A 20,393-nucleotide genomic window follows, 5' to 3' on the forward strand; every position below is an offset into this window, starting at 1 on the left:
GGACTACGTCTTTCATTAAGGATGCCAAATCCGATATACATACAATCAATTACTGTCACTATCACACCGAGCAAAATTTCGTATTTCATGTTTTGCAAATTATATATACAGGGTGGGCCATTTAAAGTGGAAGCATCTGGCAACCCCATAACTTTTGACAGAGATGTCAGATTAACAAATGTCATACCGCGTTGGAAGCGTCATTTCAGTACAATTTTAACCATGGAACAATACACACCTCAACAACGCGCTGAAATTGTTCAGCTGTACATTCAAAATAACTTCTCAATTGTGTTAACTAAACGTGCGTGAAAAAATAAAAATAAAGTTGAAACATCGCCTGGAGACAACACTATACGTCGATTATATGCCAAATTTATATCGTCTGGTAGTGTTGGTAATGCCAGTCATCTGTCCAGACAACGACCAAGACGTTTCGACGAGAATATTGATGCCGTTCGAGCCAGTGTTGCAGAGACTCCATCGACATCAGGTCGCCATCGTTCGCAAGAGTTAGGCATCTTTTTATTGCCATTTGTTCGTGAAAATGAATTGGACAATTACTGGTTCCAACAGGACGGCGCTACATGCCATACAGCGGCTGCCACGACCAAATTATTGCGCGAAATGTTCCCCGGAAGATTAATATCGAAAAACGCCGATTATGACTGGCCACCAAGATCACCTGATTTGACGCCTCCTGACTTTTTTTTTATGGGGATATTTAAAATCCAAGGTATACACTGGTAAACCAAGGACCCTGGCTGCGCTGAAAGACAATATCCGACAAGAAATTGCTGTCATATCGGCCGAAACATTGGGCAAAGTGATGGAAAATGCCGAAAAAAGGGCACATTTTGCGGTCAAGCCAGAGGCGCTCATTTACGAGATATCATAATCAAAAAGTAGTTAGAACAAATCTCCTTGGACCAAAATAAATGAATTTCAAACAAAAATTTTTAAAATTCCACTTTGCTTTACTTTTTTTTATTTTACTTTGCTATTGCAAAAACAAATCCTTCCACTTTAAATGGCCCACCCTGTATATATATATATATATATATATATATATATATGTATATACTAGCTGTGCCCTGCCACGCTTTGATGTGGCCATTGTGGTTGCATGGTTGAGTTGAATTTTTTTTATGTTATAAAAACAATCCCATTTGTGTTAGGTTGTTTTGTATATTGTATCATAGTTTGAGCTCAATCGGTTCCGTACTTTTCGAGTTTTTAACGCGCACACAAACGAACAGAAAATTTATATATATACATATATAGAGATAGATGAGGGAAATCGATAAATTTTTAATCAATTCGAAACACAATTTCAGTTCATGATTCTATCAAACACCTGGAAAAAAGATGTTTCCTTCACATAGAACACATATTCATCACTGAATAGTCGATTTTCATTCGGCGTTCGGCGGTCAACGATTCGATAACACTGAAGAAATTCGTGCCGCAGTTACATCGTACTTCAAAAAGTTAGACGCTATGCACTTCGCGCTCGGAATAGAAAAGCTCGTGCCACCCTATGAAAAATACCTCGAACGTTACGGTGATTACGTAGAAAAATTAAAAATAAAACGTAGATTACGATAATCACCTTGTTTTTTGTCCTCACTTTTTTTTGCCGCGATTTCTGAGGCACTGAAACTTATTCTTTGAACGATCCTCGTAGCTGACTGCGTTTGCCCAACTCCATTGTAAACCAGAAACAACTTGAAAATCGTGACTCTTTCGCAAGACATGACCGTAGTACCGAATGCTTCGCATACAGCCGTTACACGAGAACATCTTGTTGGATTGATGGAATTGCTATCAAAGCGGCAAGAAGAATGTTCAGCCCAGAAATTGATAGACAGTGAAGCAGCATCGACATCATATCAAATTTCAGCTTCATCTAATTTTAGTGATAATGTGGATGACATGAATATTGAATTCGACTATGAGTACACCGTCGATGAAGCGAGAACTTTCCTCGACAGAACAGAACGAATTTCGTAGCTCTTTACATCATCAAAAGAAGTCAGCGGGAAAGAACATGTCAGCAGTGTAATAATTGGAAGTCAGCAAAACACAACTTGGATGGTATCAACCATCTCTTTTTTCATATTTACGAGCTAGAGCTAACAACTCTGCCATCTGCATAGTGAATGATGAGACTTTCCACGTCTTCTTAGCAATGGAAATTATATTCCGAAAGATGAAATCGTATTAGGGACCTAACGGAGCTAAATTGACAAATGAGTGTTTTGCCGTTCATTTTACTCCGTTGTGAAAAACACGTACATAAACTTGCATATAATTCCTTCACATTTCCTTCAAACTAAATATCGTAATATTCATTAAATTCATTATTTCTAAATTCAATACAAATCCAACGCTATTTATTTTTATTGACAACACTGAAAAAATCGGCTTTGTTTACAAAATTTATCGAAATCAGCCAATCAGAAATCAGAACGACTGACAGAAGTTTGGTCCGTATAGGCTGATTTAGACGATGCCAGTCAGCGCTCTAGTTGAAGTATCCAGTGAACAGAGAACAGACACTCTGTTCAAGTTACTTTTACCAGTATCGAACAAGTAATTGGCCTCTAACTTGAACAGAGTGTCTGTTCTCTATTCACTGGATACTTCAACTAGAGCGCTGACTGGCATCGTCTAAATCAGCCTTATCTTACAGAATTGGAATCCTATTGTCTGATCTTATCTTAGGTACAAAGTACAAAGCACATGTTTCATATGAGTTTGATTTTGAAATACTTGTGAGTATACAATATTTTTCGTCATCATCAGCGAAGATATAAAGGTTATCTGGTTTGCCAACACGGAAACATGCAATGTACAGTTGAGCAGGTGGAGAACAATCCGCATCTAAATATAAACTTCACAACTTCAAAGATTAATCTTGAGTTTACTAATTATGATTGCAAACGCCAATCGAATAAAAATAAATGAATTTAAAATCATCTTTAAATACAATTTTAGTACCCGTGTTTTAAACATTTGCAAAAAAAATGTGTTGATATCACATAAAATACAAATTGCACTTTATTTCGTTTTCACCGTGAAGTGACGTTCGTAATCAGGCCCTACATATTTGATACAAGAAAGTTAATTTACGTTCACAGCTTTATTTCAGAAGAGAGCTTATTCCATCTGGAAATCCATGAACATCTTCGCCAGTAATAATGCAAATAATCTGATTAATTCGAACATTTTACTACAGAGATATTCTTGATCGAATGAAAAATTATCCTTTCCCTTTGGATTATGAATATTTCATGATATAACGATCGCAGAGCACATCGATGGGCAGTTGTGAAAGTATGAATATGTTCTATACAATATCCAGTCATTGCTTTGATTAATGTATTGGTTCATGACAGAGTTACAGCGTTCCAAAAATCACCCAAAATTTACGGTGTCGCATTCCGCTCCTCCATTTTTTTTTGTTGAGTGCAGTTCTTTGCCCCCCTCCGGAATATGATCGATCACTTCAAATGCCGATTCATATTCACTCCGTATTTCCGATTTACCTTTAGTCGGTAGCGCAATACGAAACCGTTTTCCGCCATTGCTCGGAGAATTTTCTAAGGGTCTTTATCGAACATTCTGCTTTGAGTGTCTAGATGATTTTCAAAGTGCTCGCGGGGAAAAGTGACATCAGACAACTTACGATTCATTCATTCCCAACTATGAAATTAAGCTCAAATCTCAACTATGAAAGAATTATTGAACATTTCTTGCGACTTTTTTTTTTGACTTAAATTAACCCAAATTAAAAAGTACGCCCATCCAGGAGACCTCATTCAGTTGTACAAAACAACGATATTATCAGTGTTAGAATATGGCAGTTTTTGCTTCCGATCAGCTACCAGGATTCATATTCTCAAGCTGGAGAGAATACAATATCGTTGCTTGCGTATAGCCATGGGGTGTTTGCATTCGACACATACGAAGAGTCTTTTGGCAGGAGTACCCCCGCTTACTCTTCGGTTCACAGAATTATCCTACAGATTTCTCATCCGTTGCAAGATCATGAATCCATTGGTGATTGATAACTTCGAAAATCTACTCCAACTGACTCCTCAGTCAAGTTTTATGTCTTTATACCATGAGTACCTTACCCACAACGTGCACCCTTCACCAGGCATCTCCAACCAAGTTTGCTTCCCTTACTTCTGCAATTCCTCTGTCATTTTTTATCTGTCCATGCGACAAAAAACCCATGGAATCCCAGATCACCTACGCTCCGATTCTATTCCGCCGATATTTTCGGCAGAATATGGGAAAGTTGGATCTGATAAAATGTTCTTTACTGACGGTTCATTCATAAACGGGACCAATGGCTTCGGCATCTTCAATGAAAATTCCAGTGCCTCTTTCAAATTCAAAGATCCTTATATTACGCATTAAGGATCATTGAAACATTGCCCATCGACCACTATTTTATTTTTTCAGACAGTCACAACTCAATAGAGGCAATCCGCTCAATGAAGGTTGATAAACGCTCATCTTATTTCCTAACAAGAATAAGACAACTATTGAGTGTTTTGGTCGAAAAATTATTCAAGATTACCTTAGCATGGGTTCCCTCTCATTGCTCGATTCCGGGGAATGAGAAAGCGGACTCGCTAGCTAAGGTGGGCGCTTCAGAAGGCACACTTTTTGAAAGGCAAATTGCTTATAATGAATTTTTCCACATTCCTCGTCAGTATACGCTCGTAAGTTGGCAGCGCATGTGGAGTGGTGATGAGTTCGGTCGTTGGTTACACACGATTATCCCTAAGGTCTCGACGAGTGCATGGTTCAAGGGATTGAATGTAGGTCGTGATTTCATTCGCGTGATATCTCGGCTTATGTCCAATCACTACAACCTAAACGCGCATCTCTATCGCATTGGGCTCGCAGCAAACAATCTTTGTGATTGTGGCGATGGCTACCACGACATCGAGCATGTTGTCTGGTCGTGTATCCGGTTCCATGCTGCTCGCTCTCAGCTCTCTAGAGCACTGAGAGCACAAGGCAGACAATCGGATATCCCCGTCCGGGATATCTTAGGTAGCCGGGATCCTGATCTTCTGCTTCATCTATACCTGTTCCTCAGAAACGCCGATGTCAACGTTTAATGATGTTTCCTTCGTTGTGTCCCCGTTTCATATCCCTCCTATCCGATCGATAAACTTTTACTTAGTCGCGGCAATACATACACACACTCTTTACAGATGCACGGGCCGAAGGTTGTGAAGTCCACTGATTATTCAACAAGAGCCAAAGATTGTACCGCTCATGACAACTCTACACGAGCTGATGATTGCGCCGCCATTCTATCCTGGATTCCTCGAGTCGAGAAAGACGCACCACGCTAGATATGGGGTACAGACTAGGGGGGCGTTGCTGATTAATGGTCAGCTGCATCCCAATAGGAAGTATCCCGTGTCGGGCACACGTACAGAGCATCGAAGACTGCAACATATCAATTTTGAGAACACTTGTAATACTAACCTCGAGCCAACCGCGAGTAATCGGTTACATATTACTAACATAGTTGTAAGACAAAAATTGTCAGAATATTGGACTCCCGGCCCCGTCAGGCTAACGCCACATGTGCCCTAATAAAATATATATTTTGGGAAAAAACAAAAAAAAAGTACGCTACTTAGAACGATTTAATTGCATTCATTTGAAAGATGAGAAAATTTTGCGGGAAAGAGATTCATTTTGTTGATAGAAATAAACAAGCTTATCACATAATTTTGGCAGAAGATTACCTCGAAAAATTGCAACTTTTCGAAAAAAGAAATACAAAAAATTGATTTTACACGAAAAACTATACAAACATTATTATCCTAAGACCAACTGTTCTCGAGATAGAACAAAATCTATATAAAATCATATTTGATGAAAAAGGCAATAGGCGTAATAGCAAGAAAACTCAACCATAATGGAATCGTTTAATTTTTATAGTTTTGGGCTATGAACGTTTGAGCATAACCCCCATCTATCAAAGTCATAGGATCGTAGGAAATAGTTCGGTCATTCACAGTTTACGTGAGTTATTTTCAGAATATGTATTTCAATGAAGAAGAATGGTATTAGTAAAACTATATGGTGCACTCTCAGGCAGCTCAATCCGCTCAGCAGCTCAATTGATAAATACGGAATACTCAGGTTTGGCGGAATGTTTTAAAAGTCTTGAACGTGGAACAGTTTTTATTTAATTTAGAATGTATCGGTGATTATATTTGTAAAAGTATTTATTATTCGTGTCCACGTGGACAAAGTCTATACCCCCTGCCCCCTCTACGTGGGCAAGCGTGGACATTTTCATAAACCACATACCCCATATTTTTTCGGAGATTGTCTACCTGGTCTATGAACAGTTTGAACAAATTAGAGATGAACAATTCCTAGATACATTTCATCGCACCAATATATTAGTCGAACATGGAGAAGGATCTTTCTTGCTTGCTTGCGTCTTTGTTTTCAAGAGGCTTTGAACTTTACAGTTCATTCACCTCTAATCATTCTCGATGTTCAGAACATTCGCTGTGATGGAATTGAATTCAATTATCAGCAAAGCAATGGACAGGCACCAAGAACGTAAAAATATAATTTTCATTCGCATATAATGAGTAGACCACATCACCGCTCTTTGGCTTATCTTAGAGTAAATGAACAAACTTTAATATAAATTTATTGGCAATTGTACAGTAATCTTTCGCTAACAGGTCCTGGTTTAACTTGTCTGCTTTTTTACTGGGCGAACGTTAACTGGTCCTTGAACCAGTTAAAAAGCAGAATTTCGTAAACAATCGACGCCATATTCTAATGGAAGATTTGCTATGAGGGGCATTCGAATGTAATTTGAAATGTTATGAAAATTGACATTATATTCGCATGACAAAAACATTGATTAAATTACAGAAAAATAATTTCCTCAAATTATATGTCATACCTGTTGTTGCACTCAATGCGAAACTTCCATTGGAAAGCTTTGGTTTATCCAATTTCATGATCAACGCGAATCAAACAATTCATTGAAGTTTCCCTCGATTTTATTTGACGTTTTACCTGCCGGATCAGTTAAAACGCGAATGCCGATGACTGGTCTTCCCTTTTCGCCCAGTTAGCGAATGTTTACTGTAATTCTTCAGCATGATATAGAAATACCACATCTTCTTCTTCTTCTTCTTATATGGCACTAACATTCCTAGAGGAACTCCGCCGTCTCAACGTAGTATTACTTGCGTCATTTTCATTAGTACTTAGTTGAGATTTCTATGCCAAATAACACACCTTGAATGCATTCTGAGTGGAAAGCTCTAGAATATGCGTGACCACAGTGCAAGTCAGAGGAAATTTCTTTGAAGAAAAACTTCCCCGACCAGAACGGGAATCGAACCCGAACCCCCGGCATGTTAGGTTTGACGCTAACCACTCGGCCACGGGAGCACTAACACCACATCTATAATCAGGAGAAGGTGAAACCATTTCATCAGGAGTTCGGAAACAAAGTCATAAGAGTCACAGAAGTACAACAATTTGCACTTTACATCATCAGATCTTACTTAATTTTATTAAGTATTAAGCAGGAATTTTGAGGGAGAGTACAGAATAGTTTCTCTGAAGGAAGGATGATATAAATGTGTCGTCTGGTACCATGAAATTCTCCTTATCACAAATCATAACATAGTCTATATATTGAAAAAGAAAACTAAAAAAAAGCATTTAAAATAGTCTGCATAATAATAAAAATTTTCTGTTGTGTTGCTTTATGTATTCACTATAATACTTAAAATACTTCACCATCAAATGTTCCGAGGGAAAATAGTGACGCCACTGCATCACATCGCATGCACCGATTCCTGGTGATAGTTGCAGTCACGCTGCCGCATGAAGGTCCTCGGACAGTACACACAACGGAAGGTTTCCAGAGGAGTCTGCATCGCGTCCTCGGAGTGGTAGCGTTCCTTGTGGGCCTGCAGCAATCGGTAGCGATCGTACATCATGCCGCACTCATCGCAGGGGAAACGCAGTTCCGAGGTGTGCAGCCGTTGATGCACACGCAAAGAACTCGCTTTGTTGAATACCTTCGGACAGTACTGGCACTTGAAGCCAACTGAGGTTATTTTGCGGTTCGTACGACTTTTTCGTTTCAGTAGACATGGCTCACAGTGATGCGGACGTACATTCGAGTGAGTCCTGATGTGGGCTGTCCAGTTGTCTTGGTCTTTGAAGATTGCCACACACGTTGTGCAGCGACACAGTCTGTACGGTTTCACGCCGGCATTAAAAAGCGATAGTGGTGGCGGCTGTGGCGGTGTCGACGCTGGAAGTGGCGAAATGGTCTGCTTAGGGTCCTCGAGTTGTTCCATGTCTGGGTCCATTTTCGGAGTTGCTAGCTCAGTTGACACTGGTGTAGAACTTTTGGGCAATGCTTCCGCGGGATGAAAATCATTAATGTGACGCTGGCAGGTCTTCTCTGTCAGGAAGCGCTGACAACAAACGATACAAACGAAATCCATTCGTCTTTTTATTTTTGCTTTTTTCAATTCCGGTGTGCCTTCATCGCGGAGCACATTCCGCTCCATGATGTGTACGGTTCTCTGGTGAAAGATCTTGTCCCGATCGCGAAGAAAGATTCTCGGACAGTAATCGCAACTGAATCGCTGACCAACGTAGGGAGCATCTTCCGAGTGGTAGCGCTTTTTGTGCACCTGAAGCGGCCGATTGCGGGCGAACTGCACCCCGCATTCATCGCACGAAAACGGCAACTGACTCTGGTGGTAGATCATGTGATGATTCAACGATTTGCGTGTCTTGAACACCTTGAAACACTTCGGACAGCGGTGCAGTGTTATGCCGACATTGAGCCGTGGTTTTCCCGCCGATCGATCGCTTGTAGACTGGTCATCGTCCTCTCCGTCGTTGTCGTTCGACTCAGCATTGGACTCCGCGCAATCGTCCTCGTTGGAGTTGTCCAAAGATTGCAAAACGTCCTGAGGGATGCGCTCCAGCGTTACCACCACGTCACGAATTTCCGGATCCTCAGCCGAGCTGCAGCGAAAAGTAAGTACGAATTGGTTGTTTCAATCATTGAGAAAATTGGCAGATAAAGTGAGATACTGTGGATCTTCTTGATTTAAATATGATTTCGATACAGCACCCAAGAACGGGGTGAACAAAGTTTACCTAAAACGGTATACGAAGCTACAATTCATCAAATAACAAATCCGAGCGTTACGCAGAAATAATTTATTGTATTGAGCAGAAATTTGAACTTTATTGTTACCAAAAATTGAGGGCCTGATCACGAACGAACACTTCACGGCGAAAAACGAAACGGAATGTATATAACCTTGCATACAAATCATTTCGTTTTCACCGTGAAATGACGTTCGTGATAAGGCGCTGAGAAAAAATAGATTAGTTTCAAATCTATATAAAGAAAAAACAGACCGCTTTGGTTTTGTCTGGCACTAAACCTCCTCAGTAGGATGCTCAATAGAATCATGGCTATAAAATAAGGTATGGGGACGGCGCTCACGAAGAAGTGACCCACACATTCTACATGGACGATCTCAAGGTCTACGCTGGTTCACGTCAGCGTTTAATGGTAAGGGTAGGGTCCAGGTTGTCGAAGAAATAACCAAGGACATCCGCATGGAGTTCGGCCTCGAGAAGTGCCGCTGTGTTCATCTGCTGAAAGAACAACTTACCGAATCCGGAGGCTGCGAGGTCTATAGCGACGAATTTATCAGAACACGGTTCCTAGCGAATCTTACAAATATCTCGGATTCCGACAGCTCACCGGAATTCGCCACTCCGACATCAAGACGGAGCTGAGAGACAAGTTCATGAGTTGAGTGAACAATGTCCTGAAGACTTTCCTGAACGCGAGGAATACGGTATTCGCGATCAACGCATTCACGGTTCCCCGGCTGACCTTCAATTTTTGGAGTAGTCAAGCGGAGCAAAATTGACCTGGAAGAAGACCTTAAGAGCAAGATGAGGGAAGCATTCAAAGAGGCCGGAATGCACCATCCTCAATCGACACTGGAGAGAGTATCACTACCACGCAAAAAAGGAGTTAAGAATCGTCGACATTTCAAGTACGACAACTGCGAGTACTTCACAGAACGCGCTATACCGGGCTGTCTGCGTCGCTGACAGAGGATAGAGCGCTCTGCACTTGGTACAAGGGGAGTACCAGCCCAACTGCAATCTGCAGACAGTGGAGGAGAAGATTGCAGCTTGGAAGCAGAAGGCAGTGCATGGTGCGCACCGCCATCAACTGGATCGGCCACACGTCGACAAGGCTGCATCTACACTCTGTCCAACTTCTATAAGACCACCCTGATTATGTTTCGTTGCAATACAAACAGTTAGAATTTCAACAAGATACATTCATACATTGTAGAATGTTTAGAATAAAGTATATTTAACGTGAATTTCGTTCGAAAGAGTTGTTTGTTTATTTAATGTGCTTAAATATGATAATTTCGACTGTCCAGTTTCTATAAGACCGTTTCAAAATTCATAAGTATTATCAATTATCAAAAATTTAAACCGATCGGCTGATTTACATGTAAATAATTGGCACCCTCGCCATGTCAGCTAATAACCTGGTGTTAGGATACCATTTACCAAATTTTACTGAACGGATTTCTCTATATTTTTCCATTTTTCCGAAATTGCGACCTTGAGCTTTTCAATCGTGGTGCATCGCTTCCTTCAGAACAGGATTCAAGTCTTGAGAGCGAGCCAGTCAGTCCAAAAAATTGAGTTTTTGATCCCTAATCCATTGCTTAGTTTCCTTGCGGGTATGAATATTAGCATTGTTTTACTGGAATGTGAATTTTTTGTGACGATATCCACGCAAAAACGGTAGGACAGAGGATTGCAGAACATGTATGTAATTCTTGAATGATGTGAAGCTATCTCAAGTTTTCCAGTTGCACAGAATCCCACCCAAACCATGCACGAGTCTCCACCAAAATTCCTGGTTGAAAAATACCGTTCCTTCTTTCATAAATCACCCCAATACCCGTTGAAACCACCAAGACCATCCTAATTGAACTTTTTTTCGTCATTGAAGATAACCTAGCAGGGTTAAAAGTAAAAAAAAATAATGGAAGAACTTCCTATAACAAAATGGTATATAACAAAATGTATTCTTTTGAAAACGTTCTTTGTCCTGACATACCATGTCATGACATGTTGATTCATGTGATCTTTGGCAAAACTCAGACGTCTTTCGATGTGAGATGGTGTAAGATTAGGAGCTTTAACCTTTTTAGCCCTCTTTATGTAAGGACTTTTTACCAAAATTTGACGAATTGTCTCCCGTGAAACATTTAAATTAAAAGATTGCTTTATTTGCATAAGCTATTTTGAAGTATTCGAAGCTGTTATAATTATTTTCCACTTATCCCGGTCAGAGAGCTTTGACTCACGTGAAGCTCTCTTCTTTTTACCGCATCCTTGAGGATTCGTCAAATAGTTGAGAACTACTTGATGGGATCGTTCAATCCGACGAGCAATTTATCTAATTTCAACATTTTCTTGGTGAAATGCATCGATTTGTCCTTTTTCTCTAACTGTGAGCACTTTTCCTTTCGGCATTTTCTAGATTTATCAATCAAACTAACTAAAAACAACGGAAAACGTAACTGGTCTTATAGAAACTTGACACTTGAAAAATACATAAACATTTGCTTACGCGCAACTCTTGCACACACACATATGAAAATCATGCAGTGTGTGATAGTTACCAATACAAATACACTAGAATATAAATTGAAGCGTTGTTTGTTTACACTGACACAAAGCAGTAAGATCATCACATGGTCTTATAGAAGTTGGACAGAGTGTAATCTGTAGCTAACGCGTGGTAAACTCTCTTCAGTGGTAGAAGCCGACATGATGGCCATCCAGGACAATCCATCAAAACGTTGATGACATTTGTAGGATGTGCCAGGTGCCAGGTGAAAACATAGAGCACATTATGGGATGCTATCCCGTTTTGGCCAACGTTGCCTACACCGAGCGCTACAACAACGTGGCCCGCATTGTTCATCGACAACGGACGCTCCAATGTGGTCTATTGGAAGACAACGTACCCAACTACCGGTATCGACCTGTACCTGTCCTGGAAAATTACCATTTCAAGCTGTACTGGGATCGCATTGTTCTGACCGACCTCTCGATCCACCACAACCGTCCAGATATAATGGTTTACGACAAGAGCGCTGCCGAAAACCGATTCGAATCATACCGAACCCAACCCGAAACAAGTCGATCCGGATCGAAAAAAGTCGAACCAAAACAAAACGAAGTAAATTCGCGTTGACGGCATTGTGCTTCGTGTGTTCGTGACGGTTTTGTGCACCCGATGGGGCGTTCACATTATATAACGAACCTAATATGCCGCCTGGTACAGGCCGATCGGATCGGCAAAACGAACCAAATATGTAGGTGTCATGCTTCAGAATAATTTGCTTCTGTTTTTGCATCAAAAACAGGAAGTGGGTTATATCTGTGGTATAATCGCAAGGGTGACGTAGGACTATCGTTAATTTAGTGAACATTTTTTTCATTTGAATCTGAATCAATTCTTCGAAAACGAGAGCGTTACGTTGAAAGCACAATATTCAGCAAAAGAAGCAATCACACGGAAGTTGTATAATACATAATACATTCGTGGAGGCGATCTGGCGTAGTGGTAACATCCATGCCTCTCACGCTAAAGGTCACGAGTTCAATTCTCACTCCCGACATTCTTCCAAAAATGGAGGTAAAAAGTGACGAACCAGCCAAATGAGTTGAAAATCACTATAATACGGATAAAAAAAAAAAAATAATACATTGCTTGTATTGTGATATGATGTATTCCATTTCCAATAGACAAAGTATCTGTTGCATCAAATCACTCGACATAATTTTTGCGTTCGCTCATCCTTTCTCACAACACCCATTTTTCGTTTGAGAAATAGTTGAGTAAGCATGGTTTGCCAGTGCGCGTAGAACGGGAATTCCTTCTAAAGATTCATTGCACCTCTAATAAATTGCCGAAAGACGTGGTCTTACGTTGATCGCACTTGATTAAAAAACCACAAAACCAAATGTTTTTGGTCGCAGTATTATATGGATAGAAAACATAATAAACTCTTTCGCTTGAATGTAATTTTCTATTCCAAGGGAACTGGCAGATTATTTTTCAGCAACGATAACATCTTTCCAGATTCTCCTCGATAGATATTGACAAAATATTCGTTAAACTTAGATGCTATAGCTTGTTCAGATTGTTCAAAAGTGCCATTGAAGGTTATGGACCGCGGGTTGCTATTACTAGGTTGCAATAAAGATTTCAGAATTTTCCATAACTTTCCATTATATATCCAAGATTGCGTAAAAAAACAATTGGTTTAAATCGGCCCACAAATAAACTTGCAGAACTCCCACCAGTTTACGAGGTTTTGGCTACAAGAGTTCAACAAACCGGTTGCAGCTATACAGGGGGCAGTCCAATTAGCAACAATTTATTTTTTGTTTATTAACTAATATATACCTAATAAAACTGTGATATCCGATGAATCATAGAAATTCTCTTTGAAAAAATCGCAAAAATTTCATATTTTTCATGGTGCTTATAGTGTTGTGAAGACGTTAAGCCAAAATAAATGAATTAATCCAGTCTTCTTAAACAACGCTGGGTTCATTTGGTACCAAATTTATAAACATGAGAACGCCGAATTAACATATTGCATAATTCGGATACTAAACATCGCTTCTCACTTGTGTGATGCGCGCCTCATGTTATACACACTCATAAAATTTTAGCGCCCGTTTTGTCTTCGCTCGTTCTAAGCAAAGCATAAAAACAAAGCGCGCCTTCATACCAACCGTATACGCTTGTGTGAAGAAAAAAAAACTCAACATAGAAAGCAAATCAGATTAAAACTTGTCATTCAAACTTGTTACATATCAGCACCGCGTTGCCTTCTGAAGACTGTATGTATCTTCTCAGACAGCCAAGCAGCTCTTGAGGTGAAGGTGGAAGGAAGCCACAAATGGCTGCCACAATGGCGCGTACTTCCTCCATCTCCTTCCCTCGCCCCTCGCCCGACATGCAAAAAAATTCAATAATTTTCCGGAACAGTAAGCAGAAAATGATCATTTTCGCACACTTTCCATCAAGTAATTTCAACCAAACTCTAATCGTTTACTCACAAGATATTAAATTTCCATGTACCGTCGCAACGTATAATGAAAAACATGGGAAAACTCGAGCTAGTACTCTGAAAGTTACATTTTCTTTTTTAAATTTTACGTAATGGATTATCTACATCATGCATTAAATCTGAGCTCAAAACCTGGGAAATATCAATGATTGAAACCAACTGGAGGGCTCTTTCAACACCAAGACAATCCAAATTATTTATCACATCTTGTAACAGAAGAACACGCAGCCTACTCACCTTGAATAGAGCAGATTTGAGTACATTAACCGGTCTATTGACTCGACACTTTCCGAGCAGGTATCACCTTAAAAATCGAAAAACTGACAGATTTTTTTTTTCCAAAATATAAAAAAATTATAAAACTGACAGATGATGAATGTCGTTTCTGTAATTTCGAAGCTGAAACTTTGGAACAATTAATGTGTCAATGCAGTACACGAATTCGGCAAAGACTGAAGATTCTTGGAAAGGGCGTTCTTATGCTTGTCGAGATTTGATTTGCTGAACCAAAAAAGGCAAGGAGCTTCATTAAGAAAGTCATACCTTCGTGGGGGAATATGCAAGATCTCAGTGCGTCTATCACTTATTAATATTTCCGGTCTCGATTAGCTTAGCTGTCATCCTTGGTCGAATTAGTTTTGCTACTGTCATGCGAAACCAAATCACATACAAAATTCCTGAACAATTATTTTCTTGATGAGCCGATGATAGCCTAGTTTGATGATTCTCCACACAATTGTGTGGCGAGACATCAGCGAGTAAGTAATTTGGTTGCGTCTACAGCTCAATCCGAAACGAAGACATGTGATGAACAAGCGATGTTCATTGCTTCGTATCTAGAACGATGCTGAAAGTCAGCCTTGACTTTCTTTGTTTTGAAGAGGCTTTAAACTTTCCAGTTCATTCGCCTCTAAAGACAGCCTCAGCGAGATCCAATATTTATGCTCTAGGCAAATATTTCCTTTCGTTCTTCTTCTTCTTCTTTTCTTTGTTCACGGATACTTTAAATCGTTCCACTTTGTTGATCCCGATAAGTTGCTCGTTATTGACGGCATGGGTAGAGGAGCTCACAAATGACAAATATATGGGAAAATGGAAATGTTTCTAGTTTTCATCAATTTAAACCGTTTACACACCAGGGGATTGTAATATATAGCATGAAAAACAATGCTTAGGGAATTTCAGATTCGTTTGGTATGTGAATCGTCTGAATTCGTTCGCGGCAAAAATAGTTATTATCGTTAACTTTATGTCATGAAAACGTGACCTGTTTTCTGATTTGGCACCCTTAATGAAAGACGTAGTTCTACGTCAAAAAACCCAAGGAAGGAATGGTCCGATTGGAATCGTCTTTATTCTATTGTATTCATCTCTACTGGTAGATCAATGTTATGATGAGAATTTTTTTTTGAATTTTTTGAGAAGCTTTGAGAGAAAGTTCGTAAAATTCCCATTTGCTTTACAATGACATCGCTGTTAATCCAATTGGATTCATGTTTGCGGAAATAAGCTTCGTGTTTCTTTTTGTGTGAAGCGAAAATGACGACAGATTTTTTAGGTAGAAAACGCGCTTCGAAAATGAAAATTCACTTTTCTGTATTCTGTAGCGCTTGACATTTTACAGTTATTCAATAGCTTATCTCAGGAAAAATGACATTATAAAATGCTGTGATAGATGCGTAGAAATATTTCCTATCAATTGATGCACACATCTTTCCGATCCAGTAAAAAATTTCCGAGTTATAAGCATTCGAAATCTTTTATTTTTTCCTGCATGTTCTGTGTTTAGGTTTTCATTTTACCCCTATATATTGCGGTTAGACGTCAAAAGAAATGGTCAAGAACCAATCAGAAGATCAATCAATTGAGAGTTCTGTGATTGAACCCACGAACGTTTGCTTTGTGAGAAAACGTGAATGTTCGAAAGAATTCATATTAAAAAAAATATTTTGGCGGGACGAATTTCGTCGGGTCAACTAGCTAAAAAATTATAAATACTGCGATATCGGTTTCAGATATCAGTACTTACTTTGATATTCTATTATCCTCGGTTCCATTATCAGTGATGCCACCATTGTCCTCATCGTCATCGTCCCCGTCGATCTCGCTCGCCCCATCATCTCCTTCCTCCTCATCGTATTCGTCGTCATCTACCACATAGTCCTCATCGTTCTCATCATCAATTTCCTCAATGTCATCATCTTCCACCGGATCCTTTCTTCCAACCTCCGTCTTTTTCCGGTAACCGGTGATACGGTCACGTTTGCCCCCGTCTTTACTTCCGCCCTCATAGTCAAGCGTATTATCTGCGCTCCCGTTGAAACTATCGTCCAGAATTTCTCGCTCCGCGGGCTCGCTCTCATCGATTACATCATGAGCGATCCTCTCATGGATTTTGATGTCCTGCTTGCGGACGAAACTTCGCGAACAGAAACGGCACTTAAGCGCCCGAAAATTGGAGTTCAAGGAATGATATTTGAGCTTGTGTTGCCGCAGGTAGTGGGGACGATTGAACATGGCCAAGCACTCGTCGCATCGGTAACGTAGCGATCCGGTGTGGATGAACGTGTGTTCCTTCATGACATAATTCTGTGTGAACGTTTTCGGACAATACGGACACTTGTAGGGACGTTTTGCGCTCAGTGTCGTTTTGGCTGAATTTGTTTTCTTCGCCACCTTCGAAAGCACAGGCTTCACATCCTTCCCCTTTTTCAGATGCTGGTCATCAATATGTTCGCGGAGCATAGCTGCGGTTGGAAAGTGTTCTCCACAATGGACGCATTCATTGCTGGGATTCGCAGGAAGAGACTTCCTCATTTTCGGAACTGGTGATTTTTCACGTTTCACCACCACTACTTGCTCCTCCTCTTCATCGTCATCGTCATCTTCCTTTGTTCGAGTATCGTTCAGAATTTGATCGACCTTCTCCTTTTTTACTCGGATCTCCTTCGAGTGCACCATGCGGGTATGCGTTTTGCGATCGATCTTACGCTGAAACAGACGAGGACAGAACTTACATCGGAACCGACAGTGGATAACTTTACGGTTTTCTCCCGTATGGTACCGTTCCCGATGCTTCACGAGATAGAATCTGCGATCGAAGCGCGAGCCACAGTCGTCACATTTGTACGGAAGTTTGCCCTGGTGATTGAGTATATGCATGCGTAGAGTTGGTCTCGCTTTAAAGGTCTTGGGACAGTACGGACAAGTCAATATGCCATCTTTCGGGTGCATTAATCCTACATGCTCCTCCAGAAGTTCAGCCGTCTCGAAACTGCTTAGGCACATATTACAGCAGAAGCGCGCCACCACAGAGTTCGTCACGGGACTTGGGTTTGCTTTTTTCACGCTAATGCTTTCGGACGTCGCCGCACTAACACGCCTAGCTGAAGGGGTCGATCTCTCCTGGGGAAGGGAAGGCGTTGGTGTGTCTCCAGCTGCTTTCTCGCTGGGATCATACTGATCCGGATGACCCATCTTCATGTGTTGTGTACGATCTCCTTTACGAGGGAAAACACGGGGACAGAAGTTGCACTTCAGTCTCAGCGGCGGATCCTCGGTTGAGTTCTTCGAATGATATTTTTCCTTATGCGCCATCAGTGATTTATACCTACTGAAAGTGGTTCCACAATCGTTGCATGAAAAAGGCATCAAACCCGTGTGGAGTCGGTTGTGCTCCCAGAGGTTCGCACGATTTTTAAAGGTTCGCGTGCAGAGAGTACACTTGAATGGTCGTTCAGGATCGTCATGGTTAGTGTCGCGCCCAGCGGATGCATTACCGGCTGCTTTGAAATGCTCCGCGTAAGCAGTCAACGTTTCTTGATCTGGTTTCATATCTCTCTCCACTGGCTGATAGGACGAAGGTTCCAACAAACTTTCATTGGACAAATCATCTTCGATCGCATCAAATCGTTCCTGGATCGAGGAAATACGAAGCAATGGTCCTTCTGGATCGTCCTGATCCGGATCATCATCGTCATCCTCCATAACCACTTCATAGCCATGGTTCACCGCAGCGATTGTTCCACCCAGACAAAGCTCCTTCCTTTTCCGACGTATCAGAATATCGTAACGATGGCATCGCTCCCGAAAGCACTGAAACTCCTCCAACGAGAGGGAACACATCCAACATACCGACGACGGATAGTCCTCGTCCAGGGTGATCAAAATACCGGTGCACTCATGAATGCGCTCAATTAGCTCTTGTCGCGGTCCCTGGCCATCGGGAAATAGTTCTTCCACGTCGATATCGGACAAGCACAACCTGCAATACGTTGCCGGATCGCCATTTGGACTACGCAAGGTGCGTTCGTATGCGTGTTGTTTTTTGTTGTGTGTAGAAGACGCAATGAAACATGGAAAACGGAGTGGATTAGCGTAAAATCACTAGCTGGTCGGGCTTGCTGGAAGCCAATCCGAGGGCCAACATTACTTACACATCCAGCAAATCATCCCCGAGCGACTGGGAAACATCCATCGCTCGAATAGTGCTGCTTTTTCCACCGAATTTTCGTCTTTACAACGATGCGAATGCGATTTTTGTATCAGTTTGCTTCCTCTCTGTATGATTTACAGCGGAACGAACTGACAGCATCTTGACAACAGTTTTTTTTTTGTTGAAAGAAAAACTGTTCGGTGGCCAGGGATGCCAGGTGATTTTTTCGAATATCTTCACATGGTACGAAAAAATTACTTCAAATGTCTTCACAATCATATCGGAGGAAACTAAAATCTTGATGGCGCCAGTGGTTGTGTGGTTAGCGTAACAGCCTCACAATCCGATCGGTCTGGGTTCAATCCCAGCTGGCGTCGTTGGGATTTTCTGAGGCGAAAAATCTCTGGTTACGTCTTCCTTCGGAGGGGAAGTAAAAGAAGTTGGCCCGGCTTATGAGTTGTTGAGTCTGATAGGTAGGAACAGGTGGAGACACCTCCCTGATGTCGGTGATTGGCACTGAAGCGGCGGAAATAGGCCGACGAAAAATAAGCGAAGATAATAGAAACTAAAATCCACAACTTACTTTTGAACAAAGTTTGATAGCTTATTCAATGATTGTTCTAATAGATATTGTTATAAAACATACCTTGAGATTTTGAAGTTTATTTCAATAAATGTAACCAAAGAACATGCGCACTAAATTTTATGAGTTTAGAAATGATAATTTACTTGATAAACCGTTGATTGATCGAATGTACCAGTTCTACCACAAAAACGGAACTCAATTTGTTTATATAAGTTTTGAAGCAACCATATCCATAAAACTAATTATTGAAACGGATAACCGGAAAGGTTAATCTAGGCTAATCTAATGTATAGTTTAGGCCCAATGTTCTAAAAATACAATGTCACAATCATTCGAATTCTCGAGCGCAAATCAACTAATGTCTTCTAGAGACAATATGTATTCAGACCGCTTGATGGAGCCGATCTGGCGTAGTGGTAACATCCAAGCCTCTCACGCTGAAGATCACGAGTTCAATTCTCACTTCCAACATTCTTCCAAAATTGTATACAGATAATAAAAAAAAAAGACCGCTTGATGTTCTCCAGAATTTGAAGTAAAAGTCGCTTTGTTGTTAAAATTTTACTGAATGCTTGTGGATTTTCTGCTTGAAAAGGTTTGAAAAAAGCAAGTGAAGAACCCCGAGACAAAAGTCTCCGTTGATTACTAAGAACAAAAGTGAACAACTGACACAGATAAAAAAATCGAGCGAATGACACTGAGACAAAAGCCCTACTTTTTTTGACCATATTTTCGGCCAATAGTTAGAATTTAGTGGAAAAAAATATCTCTCAAAAAATCACGTACGCTATCATATTGAAGTGTTTTCTCATATATTCATATGATGTCTTCACAAAATCAAATGTCTTCACAGTAAGTCAAATGTCTTCAAAATGAAGACATCTTCAAACCTGGCATCTCTGTCGCTGGCCCAAAACATGTCAAGTGTTTCAGTTTGGTTTCAGGTGAATTCGAATTGCATGCAAGTCGACGCGAACTTAATACACTGAAGAAAGTGATGGTGGCTTATGGAAACCAGAGGTATGACTAAAACATCAAATCTCGCGTAACTTTTAAAAAGGTCCAATGTAACATTTTCGCCAACTTGAGAAAAACGTAGTTGAAGACCCGA

The 20,393-nt window shown here is 40.6% G+C and overlaps 1 protein-coding gene across 1 annotated transcript; it reads right to left on the reverse strand.

Moving 5' to 3' along the window:
• Nucleotides 1–7,591: 7,591 nt before the first annotated feature.
• Nucleotides 7,592–18,851, reverse strand: LOC129763766 (uncharacterized). The gene is made up of 3 exons (XM_055762916.1): nucleotides 18,698–18,851; nucleotides 16,291–18,555; nucleotides 7,592–9,075 (listed from the first exon to the last, which is right to left on the reverse strand). The coding sequence occupies exons 1-3, from the start codon at nucleotides 18,736–18,738 to the stop codon at nucleotides 7,863–7,865; spliced, it is 3,519 nt and encodes a 1,172-aa protein (XP_055618891.1). The 5' UTR covers nucleotides 18,739–18,851; the 3' UTR covers nucleotides 7,592–7,862.
• Nucleotides 18,852–20,393: the final 1,542 nt, after the last annotated feature.

This window comes from Toxorhynchites rutilus, chromosome 1 (assembly GCF_029784135.1).
Source record: "Toxorhynchites rutilus septentrionalis strain SRP chromosome 1, ASM2978413v1, whole genome shotgun sequence".
NCBI lineage: Eukaryota > Metazoa > Arthropoda > Insecta > Diptera > Culicidae > Toxorhynchites > Toxorhynchites rutilus.

Coding starts and splice junctions, on each gene's coding strand:
- LOC129763766 (XM_055762916.1), bottom strand. CDS start 18,738: ATGGATGTTTCCCAGTCGCTCGGGGATGATTTGCTGGATGT. Junction 18,556..18,697: donor GGGGATGATTTGCTGGATGT/GTAAGTAATGTT, acceptor CACCTTGCGTAG/TCCAAATGGCGATCCGGCAA. Junction 9,076..16,290: donor GAGGATAATAGAATATCAAA/GTAAGTACTGAT, acceptor TTTTCGCTGCAG/CTCGGCTGAGGATCCGGAAA.